The 17,508-nt window shown below is 37.0% G+C and overlaps 1 protein-coding gene across 1 annotated transcript in view; it reads right to left on the reverse strand.

The window, feature by feature from the left end:
* The window catches only part of CR1 (complement C3b/C4b receptor 1 (Knops blood group)), a 66,515-nt gene that overhangs the window by 27,114 nt on the left and 21,893 nt on the right, over nucleotides 1-17,508 (reverse strand). Inside the window, exons 9-12 of the mRNA XM_017888291.1 lie at nucleotides 6,649-6,734; nucleotides 3,984-4,382; nucleotides 1,854-2,030; nucleotides 1,665-1,767 (exon numbers count right to left, since the gene is read on the reverse strand). Of these exons, the coding sequence (XP_017743780.1) occupies nucleotides 1,665-1,767; nucleotides 1,854-2,030; nucleotides 3,984-4,382; nucleotides 6,649-6,734 (765 nt within the window). The remainder of the gene's footprint in view (nucleotides 1-1,664; nucleotides 1,768-1,853; nucleotides 2,031-3,983; nucleotides 4,383-6,648; nucleotides 6,735-17,508) is intronic.

Genomic DNA, 17,508 nt, shown 5'->3' on the forward strand with positions numbered 1-17,508 from the left:
AACTGCTTAATTGCCCAATCTAGTTATCCCTCCAGACTCATAGTGCACACCACCAAGAGTAATGGATACACATAAACAACTAATAATACCACTTGAAACTGATAGAAGCAGAAGGCAGACAAATCCTAGGCAGATGGGGCGGATCCCGATGAAACCCGACCTTCAAGTTGAAGACAGTTTAAAGCCTCGCTACAAGTTCCAGGTAAATCCATGCTCTGGCTTGAAAACCTCTCTTCCTGTTTGGTGTGCTTTCCTCTGATTGCTCCTCACTCTTCATCTATTTTACATATACCTGCGCTTCCCTAATTGGTTTTTTACACTGCTGTGGCCACCTTTGAGTGGTGTCTTTGTTTTAGTCTTTTTTGTATACTTACAAACCAATCAGCACAGGCTTCCCATTCTGAGTCCATAAAAGCCCCAGAACCAGCCACACTGAGAGAGAGAGAGAGAGAGAGACCCCCTGACTTCATCTAGGGGACCACCCTCGTGTCTCCTCTCCGCTAAGATCGTCGCTCAATAAAACTCTTCTCTGCCCTCCTCACCCTTCCATTAATAGCATAACTTTATATTTCTTGGATGTGGGACAAGAACTCAGGACCCACCAAACACAGGTACAAAGAAGCCTGTAACACTGTGGCCCTCCACCCTCTGCTGTGGGAGGGCAGCTGCACCACGTGACAGGAAGCAGCAGTGGGTCAAGCCAGCCCCTGAGATGCAGTCCTGAGCGGGGCTACAGGATTGACAGAGCTGTTAAACACACCGCCATCTGTTGGGCTGCAGGCATTATCAAATGCTACGAGTTGTTAGCATGCTGTAACACCCCCTCTGGGCTTCAGGGTCGTGGGCACCCCTGTTTGGGCACCACGACATTCCCTTCAGTGCGACATGCCCGGTCCAGCTGCAAGCACTGCTCAGAGCCCATTCCTGTGCAGGTGCTTGGAGTGGCCAGCTGGACCCCACACTCACTCACTCACACACCCCCTCCCACCAGGGGCTAAGTGTGCAGTCGTGGGGGCCCCGGGGTCTGAGTCAGAGCACCAGTCAGGCGCTGCCTGGTGGGCCTAGTAGATGTGGTGTTTCCTGCGGTGAGCCCGGGCCCACACAAGGCCTGGGCAGGGGCATTGCTGGCCGGAAGTCATTGGCTGGCAAAGTGGTTGAGAAGAATCCTGCATTAAAAGAATTATACCGGCCATTCCTGACGTGAAGATATATTATTGGGTGAAAACACACTTACCCATGCACTGTTACAGATTCTGCTGTTGGTTGGTTTTAAGTTTCCTAAGATGACCTTTGCCTTCCTTATCATGGGACAAACAATTTTTGTCTTATTCCTCATTTTTTTTCTAGCACAGCTTTTATGAAATTATGTTCTTTTGCCTCCAAATAAATACATACCCATCACTTCAAGTTCCAACTGTGTATTCAAGATCAGTGACTGTATTTATGCTTGTACCTGACATTGAGCTGTATGTGCCCTTTTCTCATTGTCTTGTGAAAGTGGTGCCACTTAGTCCCTACCCTTATTTCAAAACTACCCTTCCATAAATTCATTTCTCTGGGTACTTCTTATCTACTAGGTCAGCTCCTGTTTTGGATTAACCCCTGATCTCAAAAGAGTCATTGTCTACACTTAGTCCTTGATCTCAACCCTGGGTCACACGCACCCTTCATCGCAAACAAAGGACACCTTTGCCCCAGGCTGGAGATTGAGTGGAAACAGCACACGGCCATGAGGGAGTTGGCCCAGGAAGTCATCACAGGATTTCACTAGAAGAAAAATAAAACAACAGGAGTAAGAAGACCTCCATGTGAGGGGGAAACAGAGCAATCTGGAAGCCAGAGAGTCAAGGCACCTGTACATGTGGGGGCTTCAGGGCTCCAGTCTCCCTGGGGCGTGCAATGCAGAGACGCAGCCCCTTTGAGGTCATAGCCGGGCTCACAGCTGTAGAACACTTCCTGCCCAGGTGAAAAGTTGTCCTGATGACTTGGAGTATGCTCACCATGCAGGATTTCTGGAGGTGGCTGACACACTGTGGAAAGGACAGTTCCAGAGCACTTGTTAATTATGGGGGAATTTCCTTTGCTACATCTTATGCTTGCCAGAGAGCTTAAAAATCGTCATTGCAGAGTGCAGCTATTAAAAGAGAAGATTGGTAGTTCAGTAGCCGCACGTCACTAACAAGGAAACCAAGGATACCAAGCAGAACTGTGACTAGAATCAAAGTCTCTCCAACAGCTTGTCTGTGTTTTTTTCTACTGAAACATGTTCCGAAGACTACAAGGCAGCATATTCCTCTTGCTTTCAACTACTGGTTATGGAGCATAGAGTCGTGAGTGTTGGTGGCTTGGCCACTCTTCCATTTCCTACAGAGGCAGTCCCTCAAGCTCATGCGTAAGGCAACAGCAAGGGGTACTGTTGCCAAGGTCTCATCTAACAGACACCTTCACCTAGTCTTCATTTTCCTCACTCCCTGTCCCTCTTTCAGTCAGCACAAGGCTGAACTGTTAGCTTCCTTTCTGTCCCTGTGACCAATTCTAATTCTTCCCACTCCATGTTAAGCAAGTCATTTCAGCTAAGAAAAGAGGAGGCATCAAGAACAAAGTCACGGGGGCAGGGGGTGAGGGTAGGGAGGGGAGGTGGGGACAGTTAATGGGTACAAAAAAAAAAAGAAAGAAGGAATACGGCGTAGTATTTGATAGCGTGACAGGGTGACTATAGTTAGTAATAACTTAATTGTAGATTTAAAAATGAAAGAGTGTAATTGGATTTTTTGTAACACAAAGGATAAATGCTTAAGGGCATGGATACCTCATTCTCCATGATTATTTTACATTGCATGCCTGTATCAAAACATTTCATGTACCCCATAAATATATATACCTACTATGTACCCACAAAAATTAAAGATTATTAAAAATAAACAGAAAGAACAACCCCCCCTCAAAGAAAAAAAAGCTACAGACATTTTAGTGATAGAATCTATTGCTTAGACCATGTTTTAACCGAAATATTGGCTGCCTCCATGCATAGGACAATTGGTGTGTTCTCAGGGCATCAAAATGCAGGCATGGTGGCTCAGGCCTGAAATCCCAGTACTTTGGGAGGCTGAGGCAGGAGGATTGTTTGAAGACAGGGGCTCAAGATCAGCCTGGGCAACATAGCAAGACTCTGTCTCTAAAAATAAATAAAAATTAGCCAGATGTGGTAGTGTGTACCTGGAGTTCCAGCTACCTGTGAGACTGAGGCAGGGGTCTTACTTGAGCCCAGGAGTTAGAGGCTTCAGTGAACTATGATTGTACAACTGTACTCCAGCCTGGGCAACAGAGTGAGACCCTGTCTCAAACAAACAAACAAAACAATCAACAAACTTCCAAGAATGAATTTGAGCCTCAATCTGAACCATATATAATTATATATCAAGTATATATGTGTATATATATATTTGTTTGGATTTGAGCCAAACACTTTTTCTGAGCTTCAGTCTTTTCAGTTATAATGTGAAAGAGTTGAAGTCCAAGGCCTTTCTGATTTGATGCTCTCATTTTGGTCCTCATGGCTCACTTGCCTACTGCCCCACTCCAGGGATAGAGATATGATCATCACTATTACTCATTATTGTTCATTAGACATTCCACTGTACATGATCATTAGGCTCCGGAGTCAGAGCCTTGGGAAAGTTCTTTAATATCACTAAGACTCAGTTCTCTCAAAGTAAAATGGAGATACCAATAGTAGCTACCTCATATATTCGCTGTAAATGGTAAATTTAAAAATGCATATAAAATGTGTCTACTATAGATGAGAGAATAAGCCATTACTTTGAGACAAGTATTAACACAGATAACAGACAGTGAAGCTACTATAATGCTTAAAGTGTTTATGCCAGTTTCATACTCCTTACACACTTCTTCCTTAATTTCAGCAACTCCTATCATCTATATGTACCCTCACACCCAGCAAAGTATTGATGACTCACACTCACCCCTGGAGCAGTGTGGCAGCTTGGGCCCCCATCTGTCGTTGGTCTGGCACTGCACAGTGTGGGACCCTACCATGACAAAGCCAGGCTGACATCTAAATCTCACGATCTCATTGAGGGAAAAGAAACTCCTATTTCCTGGTACTCTAATTCCGTTTTCAACTTCTGGAGCTGTGCATTTATTAGTAGAAATACATTGAGGTGGAGGGCTGCTCCAAACACCAACTTGATCATCTTTGCTGGTGCAATATATTGACCGTTCTCCCACGAGCTCAAACAGCTGTTCTCCATCTGGTCCAGTGTGGCACTGGTAAGTTACCACTGTTCCACTGTGAAAAGATATTCTGTTGTTGCTGTAGAAGTCTCCATTGGATATGGTTGGAGGTGGCTTACAAGATATGACTGAGAGAAGGAAGAGTGTGGTAAAACAGCTTATTTTTTAATAATGAATTATTTTACTATGAATTTAAATACCGAATGCAAATAATCCAATAATTTTCTAAATGGAATTACCAAACTGTTATTTTCTTAAAATATTTGCTAATAATCAGACATTTTTACCTAGTTGAAATTTAGGTGTGTATGATACAGGTTCTGCTCATAGTAAGTATTTCACAAAAAAACCATGTATTTTTTGGTTTACATATTTATAATTTTAAGTGGATAATACATGTGATTTTATCACAGATTGTTAAGGTACTTATCTACTGCTGGACATTTTCTCCTATAGGTTATTAAAGTAAACTCTTTGCAGGTTAAATATACCACTTCTGGCATTATTTATCAAGAAAAGAGAGAAAAGAAACACAAAAGATAAGGCATGAAAATGAAATAATGGCAGATTTAGGGGCAATAAAATGATAAATGAACACTGTGTTCTGTCATAAGATAATATTATTCACATATTGGCTAAGTGACTACACATACATATGCACATAACTAGTGTTGACTCAATTAAATGATTACTGACCTATAAATGTAGAAGTGTAAAATTTTTTTTTAGCAGAATGATTAAATACTTTATTGAATATACAAACTTTGGAATATAACGCTCCCATTAAAAACCATTTTTCAAAGAATATTTAATGTCATGGAAAGATTTTTTTTTTGGTTCCTTTCTTTTTTTATGTTTTCAAGGTTTTATTATTATCACACTTTAAGTTCTAGGGTACATGTGCACAATGTGCAGGTTCATTACATATGTATATATGTACTATGTTGGTGTGCTGCACCCATTAACGCATCATTTACATTAGGTATATCTCCTAATGCTCTTCCTTCCCCCTCCCCCCAGTAAATATTTTTTTATAAAAGATAACCCCCTACAAAAGGTGCCATGCCTAGAAAACTTCGTATAGTAAGCTGATAATTCTTTGATAATTTGAATTATTTCACAGAATTGCAAGTTCTTGGCAGGTATGGGAGGCACCTTGTATATATTCTCATTCATTTAATCTTTAAAAGTCAATGTTAAATTAGGGGGTAGAAATATTAGTGAATACAATGAACACATTCATTGGAGGAAATTTAAAAAATATGGACAAAAAGAAAGAAGAAAATGAAAGTGGTTCAAAGATAACTATTTGTAGCAATTTAATTATATCCTCTTAGATACTTATGTGGATACATGCATATGTATGGATGGATGTGTTTTCTATACTACCGTATTTGGTGGCTGAATAATAATCAGTCATGTAGCTTCACAGATATACTCTTCCCACTTGGATGAGGCATCTCAACCTTTAATTCCTCATGGTGCACTTTTTTACATTTCTTAAAAACTTATAGCCATTAAAATACACCTTATTTTTTCTACTAGCTATTTTCAAACCATGCTGAACATTTAGGTTGTTTAACATTTTCCACTATCCCAAATGTTATTGCATTGAGTATCTCTGGACCAAAATTATGGGACTATTTCATGATTATTTTCTTGGGCTAAATTCTGGGAAACGGAATTGTGTGTCAGAGGGTGTTTACTTTCAGGCTTTTGTTTATATTGGCCATTAGCTTTCTGGAAGGCTGTGCCTACTTTTGCTGCCATCAATTCTGTGTGTGATGCTGATTTCTTCACAGCTATAACATTTTGCTAATTTGCAATCATTCTTTCATGTTTTTAAAGTTTTGGAGATTCATTTAAAAATATCTTATGGGAAAAATGGAGGGTCAGCTAATCAAGAACAAATACAACTCAAGACATGAGCCTAAAAGAATTGAAGGAGGATTGGAACTCAAAATGACCAGAGCATTAGGGAAATTGCTAAGAACTGTAAGAAGAGTTCTTTTATTATTTGGATTAGAATAACAAGAAAGTGAGTAGCCTACTTTGTGGAATTGTAACCTGATAGATAGTAAGAGTTGGCAAAGACAGATCTAATTTTGTCTAACGCCTTTAAAATGTACTCATTAAGGACAACACTCTCTATACTGGAAAGGTTTACTATTGTAATAGGAAAGTAGAACTATTTTGCTTGGGTTCAAGCCCACAGTTTCAGATAAATCACCTTTTAAGATAAAGAAAAGCCAGGAAGACCATGAAGCATCTGACTCCTATTTTCAACTATCTGAGAGACTACTTCGTGCAAGAAGGATTCGATTTATTCTTCATACTCCAGGGGCAAGTCAGGATCATATAGAGGAATTTGTGGAGAAAAGTATTTCAACTTACTCTCACAAATAGGTGCCTCCTTATCCCACATGACATTATTGCCTGAGACGAGACAAGTAGTAGATGGGGAACCAATGAGTCGAAACCTAAAGCAAAGGATAAAAAATGATTGTACTCTACACATATTTCCCATTTAACTCACCATTTAGAAAATAATAGCAGGTAGACACTAGACATTACAGGACAGATTACACCATGGCAGACCTCGGAAGGAAGAAACCCCATCTCCATCTGCAAATTAGTCCTTTCTTTTTAAGGACAAGCTTACATTTTGACCTCTCCAATTCATTTTTATTCCTAATCACTCACAACTGAATGAGGTATTTCCCTTTTCTTCATGGGACATTTTTGTATTTAAGTCTTTCGGAAACCTTGCAGTTATTTTATCCATGTGTACTTCCAGCAAAGAAACGACAAGCTCCTGGATTAAGTAGGGAAAATGTCTTACTGAAATACATAACACTACAGCACCTAGCTTAGAGACTTTCAAGCTTTGGGTGTTCAGGTAGTCTCTTGCATAAAGGAAAGAACAATGGGTTTACTCAGAAGAGTCAGTAAACGAGAGCCAGAGGAGACAGCTAAACACCCCTACACTTGAAATGTAAAAGGCAGGGATACTCACCCACTTTGCCATAAAACGGTCTAGAGTAGGCCACAAAATGTGGAACATTTTGTCTTTTAAAAAATTTATTAGGTATCCATAATATTACTCTGAACAATGTCACAAAGAATCCTGAACAAAGCTATTTATGTGTTCTGGTGTACAGCAGGGCTAAACTTGAGCAAGTAAAAATTAAAGGGTAAAATGGAATGCCATATAACGATGAGGCAGTAACCGCAAGAGTTAAGAAGTTTTCCTCTTGATTATGCAAGAAATATGATCAGGGTAGTAACCATTTGTAGCAAAGACTATGGTGCCATCCCCAGTATCCACTTTCCTCTCCTTCATTAGTAATGGAACCCTCTACTTTTAACTGGGCCATTGGCCACCTGCAATAAAGGTTTCACTTCTCATCTTTTCTTACAGCCAGGCGCAGCCATGTTACTAACTTCTGGCCAGAGGATGTAAGTGGAGTGTCTTGTGCAACTTCTGGAAAGTGTCTTTAAAGGAATTGGCCTTCCCTTCTTCCCTGTGTCCTCTATACTGGCTGGAGTTTGGACCACGAGATAAGATGGAGTCTCATTTTGAGGAGGTCAGAGTAGCAAAATTGAAGGAACCCAGCTTTCTGCGGATTATGGAGTCATCGTATAAACACTGGACTGCCTGCTTTCATGATTTTTAACCTGAGAGAGAAGTAAACTACTATTGATGTTTGAGATCCTGTTATTTTATTTCTTCTGTCTTTTACAGCTGGAAATCCTAACTGATATACCAGCTCTTCCCAAAACAGTGACAGAAAGTTAAAGAGAATCGTGTGACTATGGCAATGGTAGTCAATGTTTTTGTAGACACAGTGAGTCTCTTTTACATTTTAGGTAGTGATTGAATTTTACTTGCTAGCCTGTTTAGTATAGGCTGTGGGGTAAAATCTTTTCAAGTGTGCCAAGAAAAAAAATCTTAAAAATTGCTGCAAATAAACAAGTTGAGAACCACTGGAGTGTGGAAAGAACAGGATAATCCCGTTATTACCTGTGTTTTCCTCTGCCTGTCTCCTATCATACATTTAAAAGTTGTCTAAGAGCACAGGATCATGGGTGTCCTCTGACTTTTGGCCTCCTAGAGGTTGTTTTGGATGTGCTTGCTAAACTAGAGCTTAATGTGACCAAGCTAGAACATTGGAGCCAAAATGTGAAGCAGGTTCCAGCCTACATATGGCTGCAAAAACACAGTGAATATACTTTTTTAAATTTGATGTTATTTTTATGAACAAATAATAATTGCATATATTTATAGGGTAAAATGTGGTGTTTTGATATATGTTTCTGTTGCAAATGATTAAATTCAGCTAATTAACGTGTCCATCACCTCACACATACTTGTTTGTGTCTGTGTGTGTGTGTGTGTGTGTGGTGAGAATATTTAAAATCTACTCTTTTAGTAATTTTTTTTCTTTTCTTTCTTTTATTTTTGATAGGGTCTGGCTCTGTCACCCAGGCCGGAGTGCAGTGATGTGATCTTGGCTCACTGCAATCTTTGCCTCCCGGGTGCAAACCATTCTCCCACCTTAGCCTCCCAGTAGCTGGGACTACAGGTATGCGCTGTCACACCCGGCTAATTTTTGTATTTTTTGGTAGAGACAGGGTTTTGCCATTTTGCCCAGGCTAATTTCTAACTTCTAGGCTTAAGCAATTCAGATGCCTCCACCTCCCAAAGTGCTACAGGCATGAGACACTGTGCCCGGCCAGCAATTTTGAAATACATATTATTATTAACTATAGTCATCATGCTGTGGAATAGATCTCTGAAACTTACTCCTTCTGTGCCTGAAACTCTGTGCCCTTTGACCAAATCTCAGCTCCCTACCTCTTCGTGCCTGGTAACCACCTTTCTACTCTCTACTTCTGTGAGTTCAACTGTTTTAGATTTCACATGTAAGTAAGATCATGTGATATTAGTTCTTCTGTGCCTAGCTTATTTTGGAAGGTATTTTATGGCACAAAAACAGAAGGTATGTTAAAATGCATTTAAAATGCAAAATAATTGAAATGATGCAGAAATAGAGACACAGATCCCTAGAGCAAAATGGAGGAAAGCCCAAGAAATAGATACAAGATTTTGTAAGAAATTTGCAGTGATAAAGATGGAATTTCAAGACACAGAAAACTGAATTATTCATTCATAGGGCAAATATCTGAAAAGCTAAGCTAAATCTCTGCCTCATGACATTCATCACGCAAAATCCATGTGTATCAAAGATTAAATGTCAAAAATAAAACAATAAAAGAACTAGGTGATTTAGGCAAATGCTACTATGAACAAGATTGATAAAATTGAATAATTACAAATAAACCTTTCTACGTACAAATCCGAAGACAAACCACAGAGGAAAACTAATAAAAACAACTCTTATACATCAATTATAAAAAGGTAAACAACCAAGTAGAAAAATGATAAAGAATTATGAACAAATAGTTTACAAAGGAAAAATGGAAATAGTCAAGTGAACATATGAAAAGTTTAGCTTCACTTATAACATGATAAATACACTTTAAAATGCAAATAAAATGCCATTTTTGCCTATTAGATTGGCAAATTGACAAAACCTAGTAGCAATATAAACTCAAAGAAAGAGTCACTGTTGTGACTCACTCTGTAGGTCGTGGTCAAAGTTCAGTGGAGGGCACTTTGGCAATATGTACTGAAAGACTTAAAACCGTGCGTAGCCTTTTACCCAAATCTGCAAATCTTGTTTCTTGTGTGGATGTGAAGATCTGAATCCTTAAGCTGTCTTTGAATCAGTGAAATCCTCCTCTCATTTCTTTTCAAATGTACAGGATCGTGCATTGTAGTGTTTTTGCTAACAGTTGAAATGCAAAACCACTTTAATTCCAGACATTAAGGACTTTGTTAGGTAGGTTATGGACTATCCAAGTAATAACCAATATACAACCACTAAAAATGGTGTTGTAGAGTAATATATAATAATTAGAATAATTATACAATATAGTTCATAAGTATTAAAGAGGGCTATAAAACCATGTACAATGTGAGTCGTTTGGTTTAAAATATATCTATATGTAAAGATTTAAAGCAGTTAAAATTGTATTCATCCTTTCAGGAAAAGAACTGCATTTGTTTGAGAAACTACTTGAAGAAAAAGCGGGGACTACATGCAGACAGAACAATTCTGTTAATACAGAAGTAAGGTATTTTTTATTCCAGACAGGGAGTCCTGGGGAAAGAACCTCGGCTTCAATAGAAGAATTTTATAGACATGAGACATCAGGTCAGGAAAAATTACAACATAATGACACTACAACATATTTGTGCCTTAAAATACCTTCCAAAATAAGCCAGGCACAGAACTAATACCACATGATCTTTCTTACATGTGAAATCTAAAACAGTTGAACTCATAGAAGTAGAGAGTAGAAAGGTGGTTACCAGGCACTGAGAGGTGGGTATCGAACCCACCTCTGGTCTGGTGTCAAACACCCTTCTTGTTATTATCTCAGAATATTCTTTTGGTGGGTCTCATGACATTTACAGACATCTTGTCAAATTAAAAAAAGAATGTCATTGGAACTGATAGGAATTACATTAAATTTGCATACTAATTCAGGGATAATTAACATCACCACAACATTAAATCTTTTAAATAAAATGTTATATCCTCCATTTCTTCAAGTATTTTTTTATGTCCCCCTCTTTTAAATCTTCTGCTTATAAGTCCTATATATTTCTTGTTAAATTTCCTTCTGGATGATTTTGTTTCTGTTGTGAATGGTATTTTTCCTCCTTATATTCTATTTGGTTGTTACCTATATAAAGGAAGTAATTAATTTATAAGTATTTATTTTTTGCTAGATATCTCACTACTATTTCCAATTAGTTCTAATAATCTCTCAAACAATTCCTTTGGGTTTTCAGGTAAACAACCAACAGTTAATAATAAATTTGCCTTCTCTCTCTCTCTAGCTATATCCATATGTATATCTCTCTAAATACAGGGGGCTGTCATTTTACTGGTTTGAATTTCCACAACTACTTTGAATAATAGGAAGGGTGCCGAGTGCTCTTTTCCTTTGACCTTTAGTTACATTCAAGCATGCTTTTAGATTTTAACCATTCATTATGTTTTTGGCATTAGAGAGTATATTTATATGACATTTAAGAAAAGTTATACCCTTTAATATTGAACGTTTGTGGATTTCCTAATTTGGAACCATTTCTGGAATAACCCTACTTGTTCACCTTGCATAATTCTTTTAATATTGTTTTTATTTAATATTCAAATTAAGATGTTTAGCATTTATATTAGCAAATAAGCCAGAGATATATTTTATTTTAATTTCATTTGTAATCTTTGGCAAACTTTAATATGACTATAATTTTATTTCTGTATTCCATATCAGTTTAAATAATATCAATACTTGGATTATGTATTTGTTGAAGTTTAAAAAGAGTTACAAAACTGGGCCATTGTCTTTTTTTGAAGGTGCTTCTTTGTGGTGGTTTTAAATATGTACACAAATTATTTTATACATGTCCCTTCAAGTGATGGAGCCCATTTCCTCTCTTTTTGAATGTGGGCTGTGCTTCGTGACTTGATTCGAATGAATAGAATAAAGTGGAAAAGATAGTGTGCAACTTCAGAGGCTAATCACAAAAAGCACTGCAATATTTTCCTCTCTTTTTGAGATGCTCATTCTGGGAGAGGCCAGTTGTCCTTTGGAGATGCCCATGTAGTGAGGAACTGAAGTGCCCTGCAGTCCAAGCCAAGAACAAAAGATGCCACCAAGAGATTAAAAGACAACCCACAGAATGATAGAAAACATGTGAAAATCCTATCTGATAAGGGTTTAATACTTAGAACATATAAAGGACTCCTGTAACTCAATAACAATGAAACAAACAACCCAATTAGGAAGTGGGCAAAGGATGAGAATAGACATTTTTCCAAAAAAGGCATACAAATGGCCAATAAACACACGAAAAGATGCTCCACATCATTAGTCATTAGGGAAATGCAAATCAAACTGACTTCAGTCCCTTTTAAGGTGGTATAATAATAATTTTTTTTAAAAACCAGAAAATAACAAGTGTTGGTGAGGATGTAGAGCAATTGGAACATTTGTGCGTTGCTAATGGGGATGTAAAATGGTACAGCAGTTGCGGAAAATAGTCTGGCAATTCTCCAAAAAGTTAAACAGAATTACCATATCCCCCAGCAATTCCACTTCTGGGTATATACCTAAAAGAATTGAAAATAGGGACTCAAACAGATACGGGTTTATCAGCAATTCTGCCTATTTTAAAGTACACCTGGTAAATTGTATTTTTCTTCTGACATGGTACATTTCATGGATATTTTAAATTTTATTAGAATAGAGAAGATATAATATTTTTATCAAGCATTAAATCTCTTCAATATCAACAGGGTTATGTTTTCTTTCTCATTCACATGTATTTGTAGAATTGTTATTTTGTGAAATTACAATTGACCCAGTCTGTTTGTTTTATAATTGGTCACTTTAAAGAATCTGCTTTTAGATTTCCTTATCATTTCTATGATTTCTTTTTTCCTTATTCATTACTTTATTAATTCCTTAGTCCAGCAGCCTTTTACATGTTTTAATAATTTAAAATTGTTAAGCAAAATGTTTTCTTCATTTATTAGAATTTTTTTCTTGTCAAATAACAAAAGGATTGAAAATTCCTCTGAGGACAGTTTTGGCATCAGCACCCCAGAAATTTTTATGAGTAATATATGTTTCAGCATTCCTAATGAAGAAGCTAAATAATGTAAGGCTTACCATTCTAGGCTGTTGAAGCTGACTGGCAATATTCTGATTCTAACCTCAACTTGCCATATGAATTTCGACAAATTAGTTAACCTGTCTGTCTCAGTTTTCTCTTCTATACAATGAGGAATATGCATGATATCCACTTCAAAGGGTATTTTAAAGACTAAGTAAATCAATTCATGTAAAGGACTTAGAAGAATGCTTGAGGCACGTGCACTCAGTAATCATTAGCGATTGTTATTCTCCAGGTAATCTGCAATGGCTGTTTTTAAATTTCTCTTTGATCAAGATCTAAGGTACTCTGTTTTCTAAAACTTTGAATTTTTAATGTATTATTTTCTCATTAATTCCTAGTTTTTGGTGTATTGTGATGAGAAAATATAGCCATTTTGATATCTTTTATGTGCAAATTTATTGAGGTATACTCTGTGGGGTTATATCAACTTTTATAAATGGTTTTTATAACTGTGATAAAGGTTTCAAAGTTGAACACACAAGAATCAAAGCAGCTTATTCCTCAGCATGTGATTTTTTTGTACACTTATTTGCCCAATCTGAAGTTTTCAACTATTATTATTTTGCTGATTTGTCTTTTTATTTATTTTAGAAAATCCTCTGACTGGGCATAATGACAAGAATTGAAGAAAAATAATGCTCTCAATGCCTTCATCTAACCAGAGATTCTCACCCTATGGCTTACAGGCCAAATATATTCTATAGCCCTTATTTGTAAATGAAGCTTTATCAAAATACAATCACATTCATTTGTCTAGGGCTATTTTTTCCACTACAATGGCAGAACTGAGTAATTGCAATAGATATGGCATGGTCTGCAAAATTGAAAATTTTACTATCTGGCTCTTGACAAAAAATGTTGCCATCTCTTGCTCAAAACAATCTATGTTTCATTTGTCCAGATTAACATCTACTCCTATGCTTAAGTTGCACTTATTTTCAGAAATTTAATAACATAATTTTATAGCCTATATATGCACTTATAATACCATGTATATTTTGTCACTCCCACCTCCATCTCAGGTGGTTCTGATTTTTCCAAACCCAATCAAACACATGTATATAGGATATCTCCTCCAAATTTGTCATTATTTTTCCAAATTGAGAACAAACTCTGTATGCTTCTCGGCAAATTATTTTTTTTCTATTAACATCACAACATGGTCACCCATTCAAATCCTAAACAGAGATCTAATTAAGTCTTCTTGATTGCTGCAAAATAGTTCATAGTAGGCGTCTTATGATTTATTCAACCTACTGCTAATAGAAGGATGTCAGGATTGTTTGCTCTTTTTGCTTATATAAACAATATTGCAATAAAGAACCTATTGTAATTAATGCTCCTTTTCCTAGGAGTGGGATTAGTAGCTAAGAAGATAGCTATGCTTTCCTTATTTGTGGATAGTGTAAGATTTTTTTTTTTTTTTTTGAAAGCTGCAGCAATTCACATTCCAACCAGCCACTATGAGAGGGCTCCTTTTCCTCAAATTCCTATTTACCTCTACTTCCCTCTTTTAAACTTTTATTAATGTGACCGTGAAAACATGAGATACTGTTGCTTTAATTTGCATTTCCCCAAACCATAGTGAAGTTGAGCTTTTTTGCTTATTTGTTTTAGCCATTTATTTAGGCCATTTTTATGTTTCCTTTTGTGAGTTGACTGTGCATATTCTTTACTCATTTTTATATTGGGTTGTCTATTGCTTATCTATTGTTGTGTGCTCTTAACTTTCAGTTTTACCTAATGCAAATTTCCCTGCAGTCCATTTTCTGTTAACATATGGCATATTTTTGCACACTAGAATTTTAATTCTCCCATATGTCACTGTGTTGATACATAGATCTAATGGCCAAAGATTTAATGGCCAATCTGGTTGGGAAGGTGACCATCCTCTTTCTCCCTGAGTGCTCCTTTCCTAGCCAGCAGATGATCCAAGTTAACCCTGGCTAACTCCAAGATGCTGTGTGTTTGGTCAGAGAAGACCTCCTTTCCAGTGGTGGGAGACAGTTCTTTAGCTAAGAGTACATGTGTTACAGAGCTCTGCCTTTGAAACAGCTGAATGAGCTCTTCTATATATCAGTATTTGTTTGATGTATTTCAATATGTTAGTTAGCGCTCTCTTGTTCAAAATTTCTTGTCTTCAGGTCAGGCTTGGTGGCTCCCGCCTGTAATCCCAGCACTTTGGGAGGCCGAGGCAGGTGGATCACAAGGTCAAGAGATCGAGACCATCCTGGCCAACATGGTGAAACCCCGTCTCTACTACAAATACAAAAATTAGCTCAGCATGGTGGCACACGCCTGTAGTCCCAGCTACTCAGCAGGCTGAGGCAAGATAATAGCTTGAACCCTGGAGGCGGAGGTTGCCGTGAACCGAGATGGCGCCACTGCACTCCAGCCTGGTGACAGAGCAAGACTCCATCTCAAAAAAAAAAAAAAAAAAAAAGTTCTTGTCTTTATTGTGCACTGGACCAAGTATCAATATCTTAAACAAAAATTTTAAATCATATTTGATGTTTTAATTTAAATTCTTACTTTTCTTATACTGTTTCTGTTTTTTTCTGTCTTAATATCGCATAATATATTTTAAATTTTTTTGTCTTTCTTATTGTTGTAAAAGAGATAGAACATAAAATTTGCAATTAAAACCATTTTAAAGGTATGATTCGTGGCATCAATGACATTCACAACGTTATACAACCATTATCACTGCTTAGTTCCATAAATTTTCACCATCCCAATGAGAAACTGGATGTATTGAGCAGTAACTCCTTATTCTTCCCTTCTACTGGTTATCTCTAATCTATTTTTGATCCAATAAATTTTCTTATTTTCAGCACTTCATAAAAGGGGAATACAGTATTTATCCTTTTGTATCTGGCTTATTTCACTTAGCATAATGTTTTTAAAGTTTATGCATCTTGTAGCATGTATCAGAACTCTATTCTTTGTATAGCTGAAGAATATTCCATGGAATATATAAGCTCCATTTTGTTTATCCATTCATCTACTCATAGATTACTTGGGTCGTTTCTACCTTTTGGCTGTTCTGAACAAAGCTGCTACGGACATTGGTATTTGAGCATCTGCTTCAGTCCTTGTTTTCAATTTCTTTAGATATATGTCTAGGAGTAGAATTGATGGTCATATGGTAATTCTATGTTTAACTTTTTGAGGAATCACAAAACTGTTTTCCACAGTGCTGCACCATTTTACATTTCCACCAGCAATGTATAAGGGTTCTAATTGCTCCACATCCTCGCCAATACCTTTTATTTCCTGTTTTTCTAAAAAAATTTATAACCATCCTAATAGGTACAAAGTCAGGTTGATTTGCACTTCCCTAATGACTAATGATGTTGAACATCTTTTTATGTGTTTGTTGGCATTTGTACATTTCCCTTGGAGACATGTCTATCACATCATTTGCTCATTTTCAATTACCGAGTTTTCAGTGCACAGGTCTTCTGCCTCCTTGATTAAATTTATTCCTAAGTATTTTATTCTTTTTGATGCTACTGTAAATAGGATTTTGACCATATTTAGAAGGCTTTGTCTTTCTAAAGGAGGAATTTGAATCATTCACATTTACTATTATAACTGATGAGTTTGATCTTACTTATAGTGTTCTTTCATTTTTATTTATTTAACAATTCTATGGGCTGGAACTTAGCACTGTACAAAACAAACTCCATTCTTGCTCTGCTAAATGGAGTTTTTTTTGTAATAAATAATATTATATTTTGTAATATAAAATATTGTTATATTTAAATATTGTATATCATGTAAATAAAATTTATATCAATATTTTTATTGATATAAAATAATAGATTTTATCANGATATATATATTTATAAAACCTTCCCCCTGTGCTTTGTACCATACTTGCAATAGTCTTTTCCTATCTTTGCTTGAAGGAGTTCTCAAACTTTTTTGGTCTCAAGAATTCTTTGCACTCTTAAACATTTTTATTATTGTTATTACTATTAATATTATTATTTTTTGAGACAGAGTTTCACTCTTGTTGCCCAGGCTGGAGTGCAGTGGCACAGTCTCGGCTCACCACAACCTCTGCCTCCCAGGTTCAAGCGATTCTCCTGCCTCGGTCTCCCAAGTAGCTGGAATTACAGGCATGCACCACCACGCCTGGCTAATTTTGTATTTTTTAGTAGAGACGGGGTTTCTCCATGTTGGCCAGGCTGGTCTCGAACTCCCGACCTCAGGTGATCCGCCCACCTCGGCCTCCCAAAGTGCTGGGATTACAGGCGTGAGCCACCGCGCCTGGCCACTTTAAAAATTGTTAAGGACCTCAAAGTGGTTTTAACAATGGAGCATATATCTGTTAATATTTATTATATTAGAAAAACGGAGGCATTAAAACACATTTTTTAATTCACTTCAACATAATACTGCTGGTTTCCCAAAACAGACAGAAAGCT

The sequence above is a fragment of the Rhinopithecus bieti genome, unplaced genomic scaffold (assembly GCF_001698545.2).
Source record: "Rhinopithecus bieti isolate Rb0 unplaced genomic scaffold, ASM169854v2 scaffold_15813, whole genome shotgun sequence".
Classification (NCBI taxonomy): domain Eukaryota; kingdom Metazoa; phylum Chordata; class Mammalia; order Primates; family Cercopithecidae; genus Rhinopithecus; species Rhinopithecus bieti.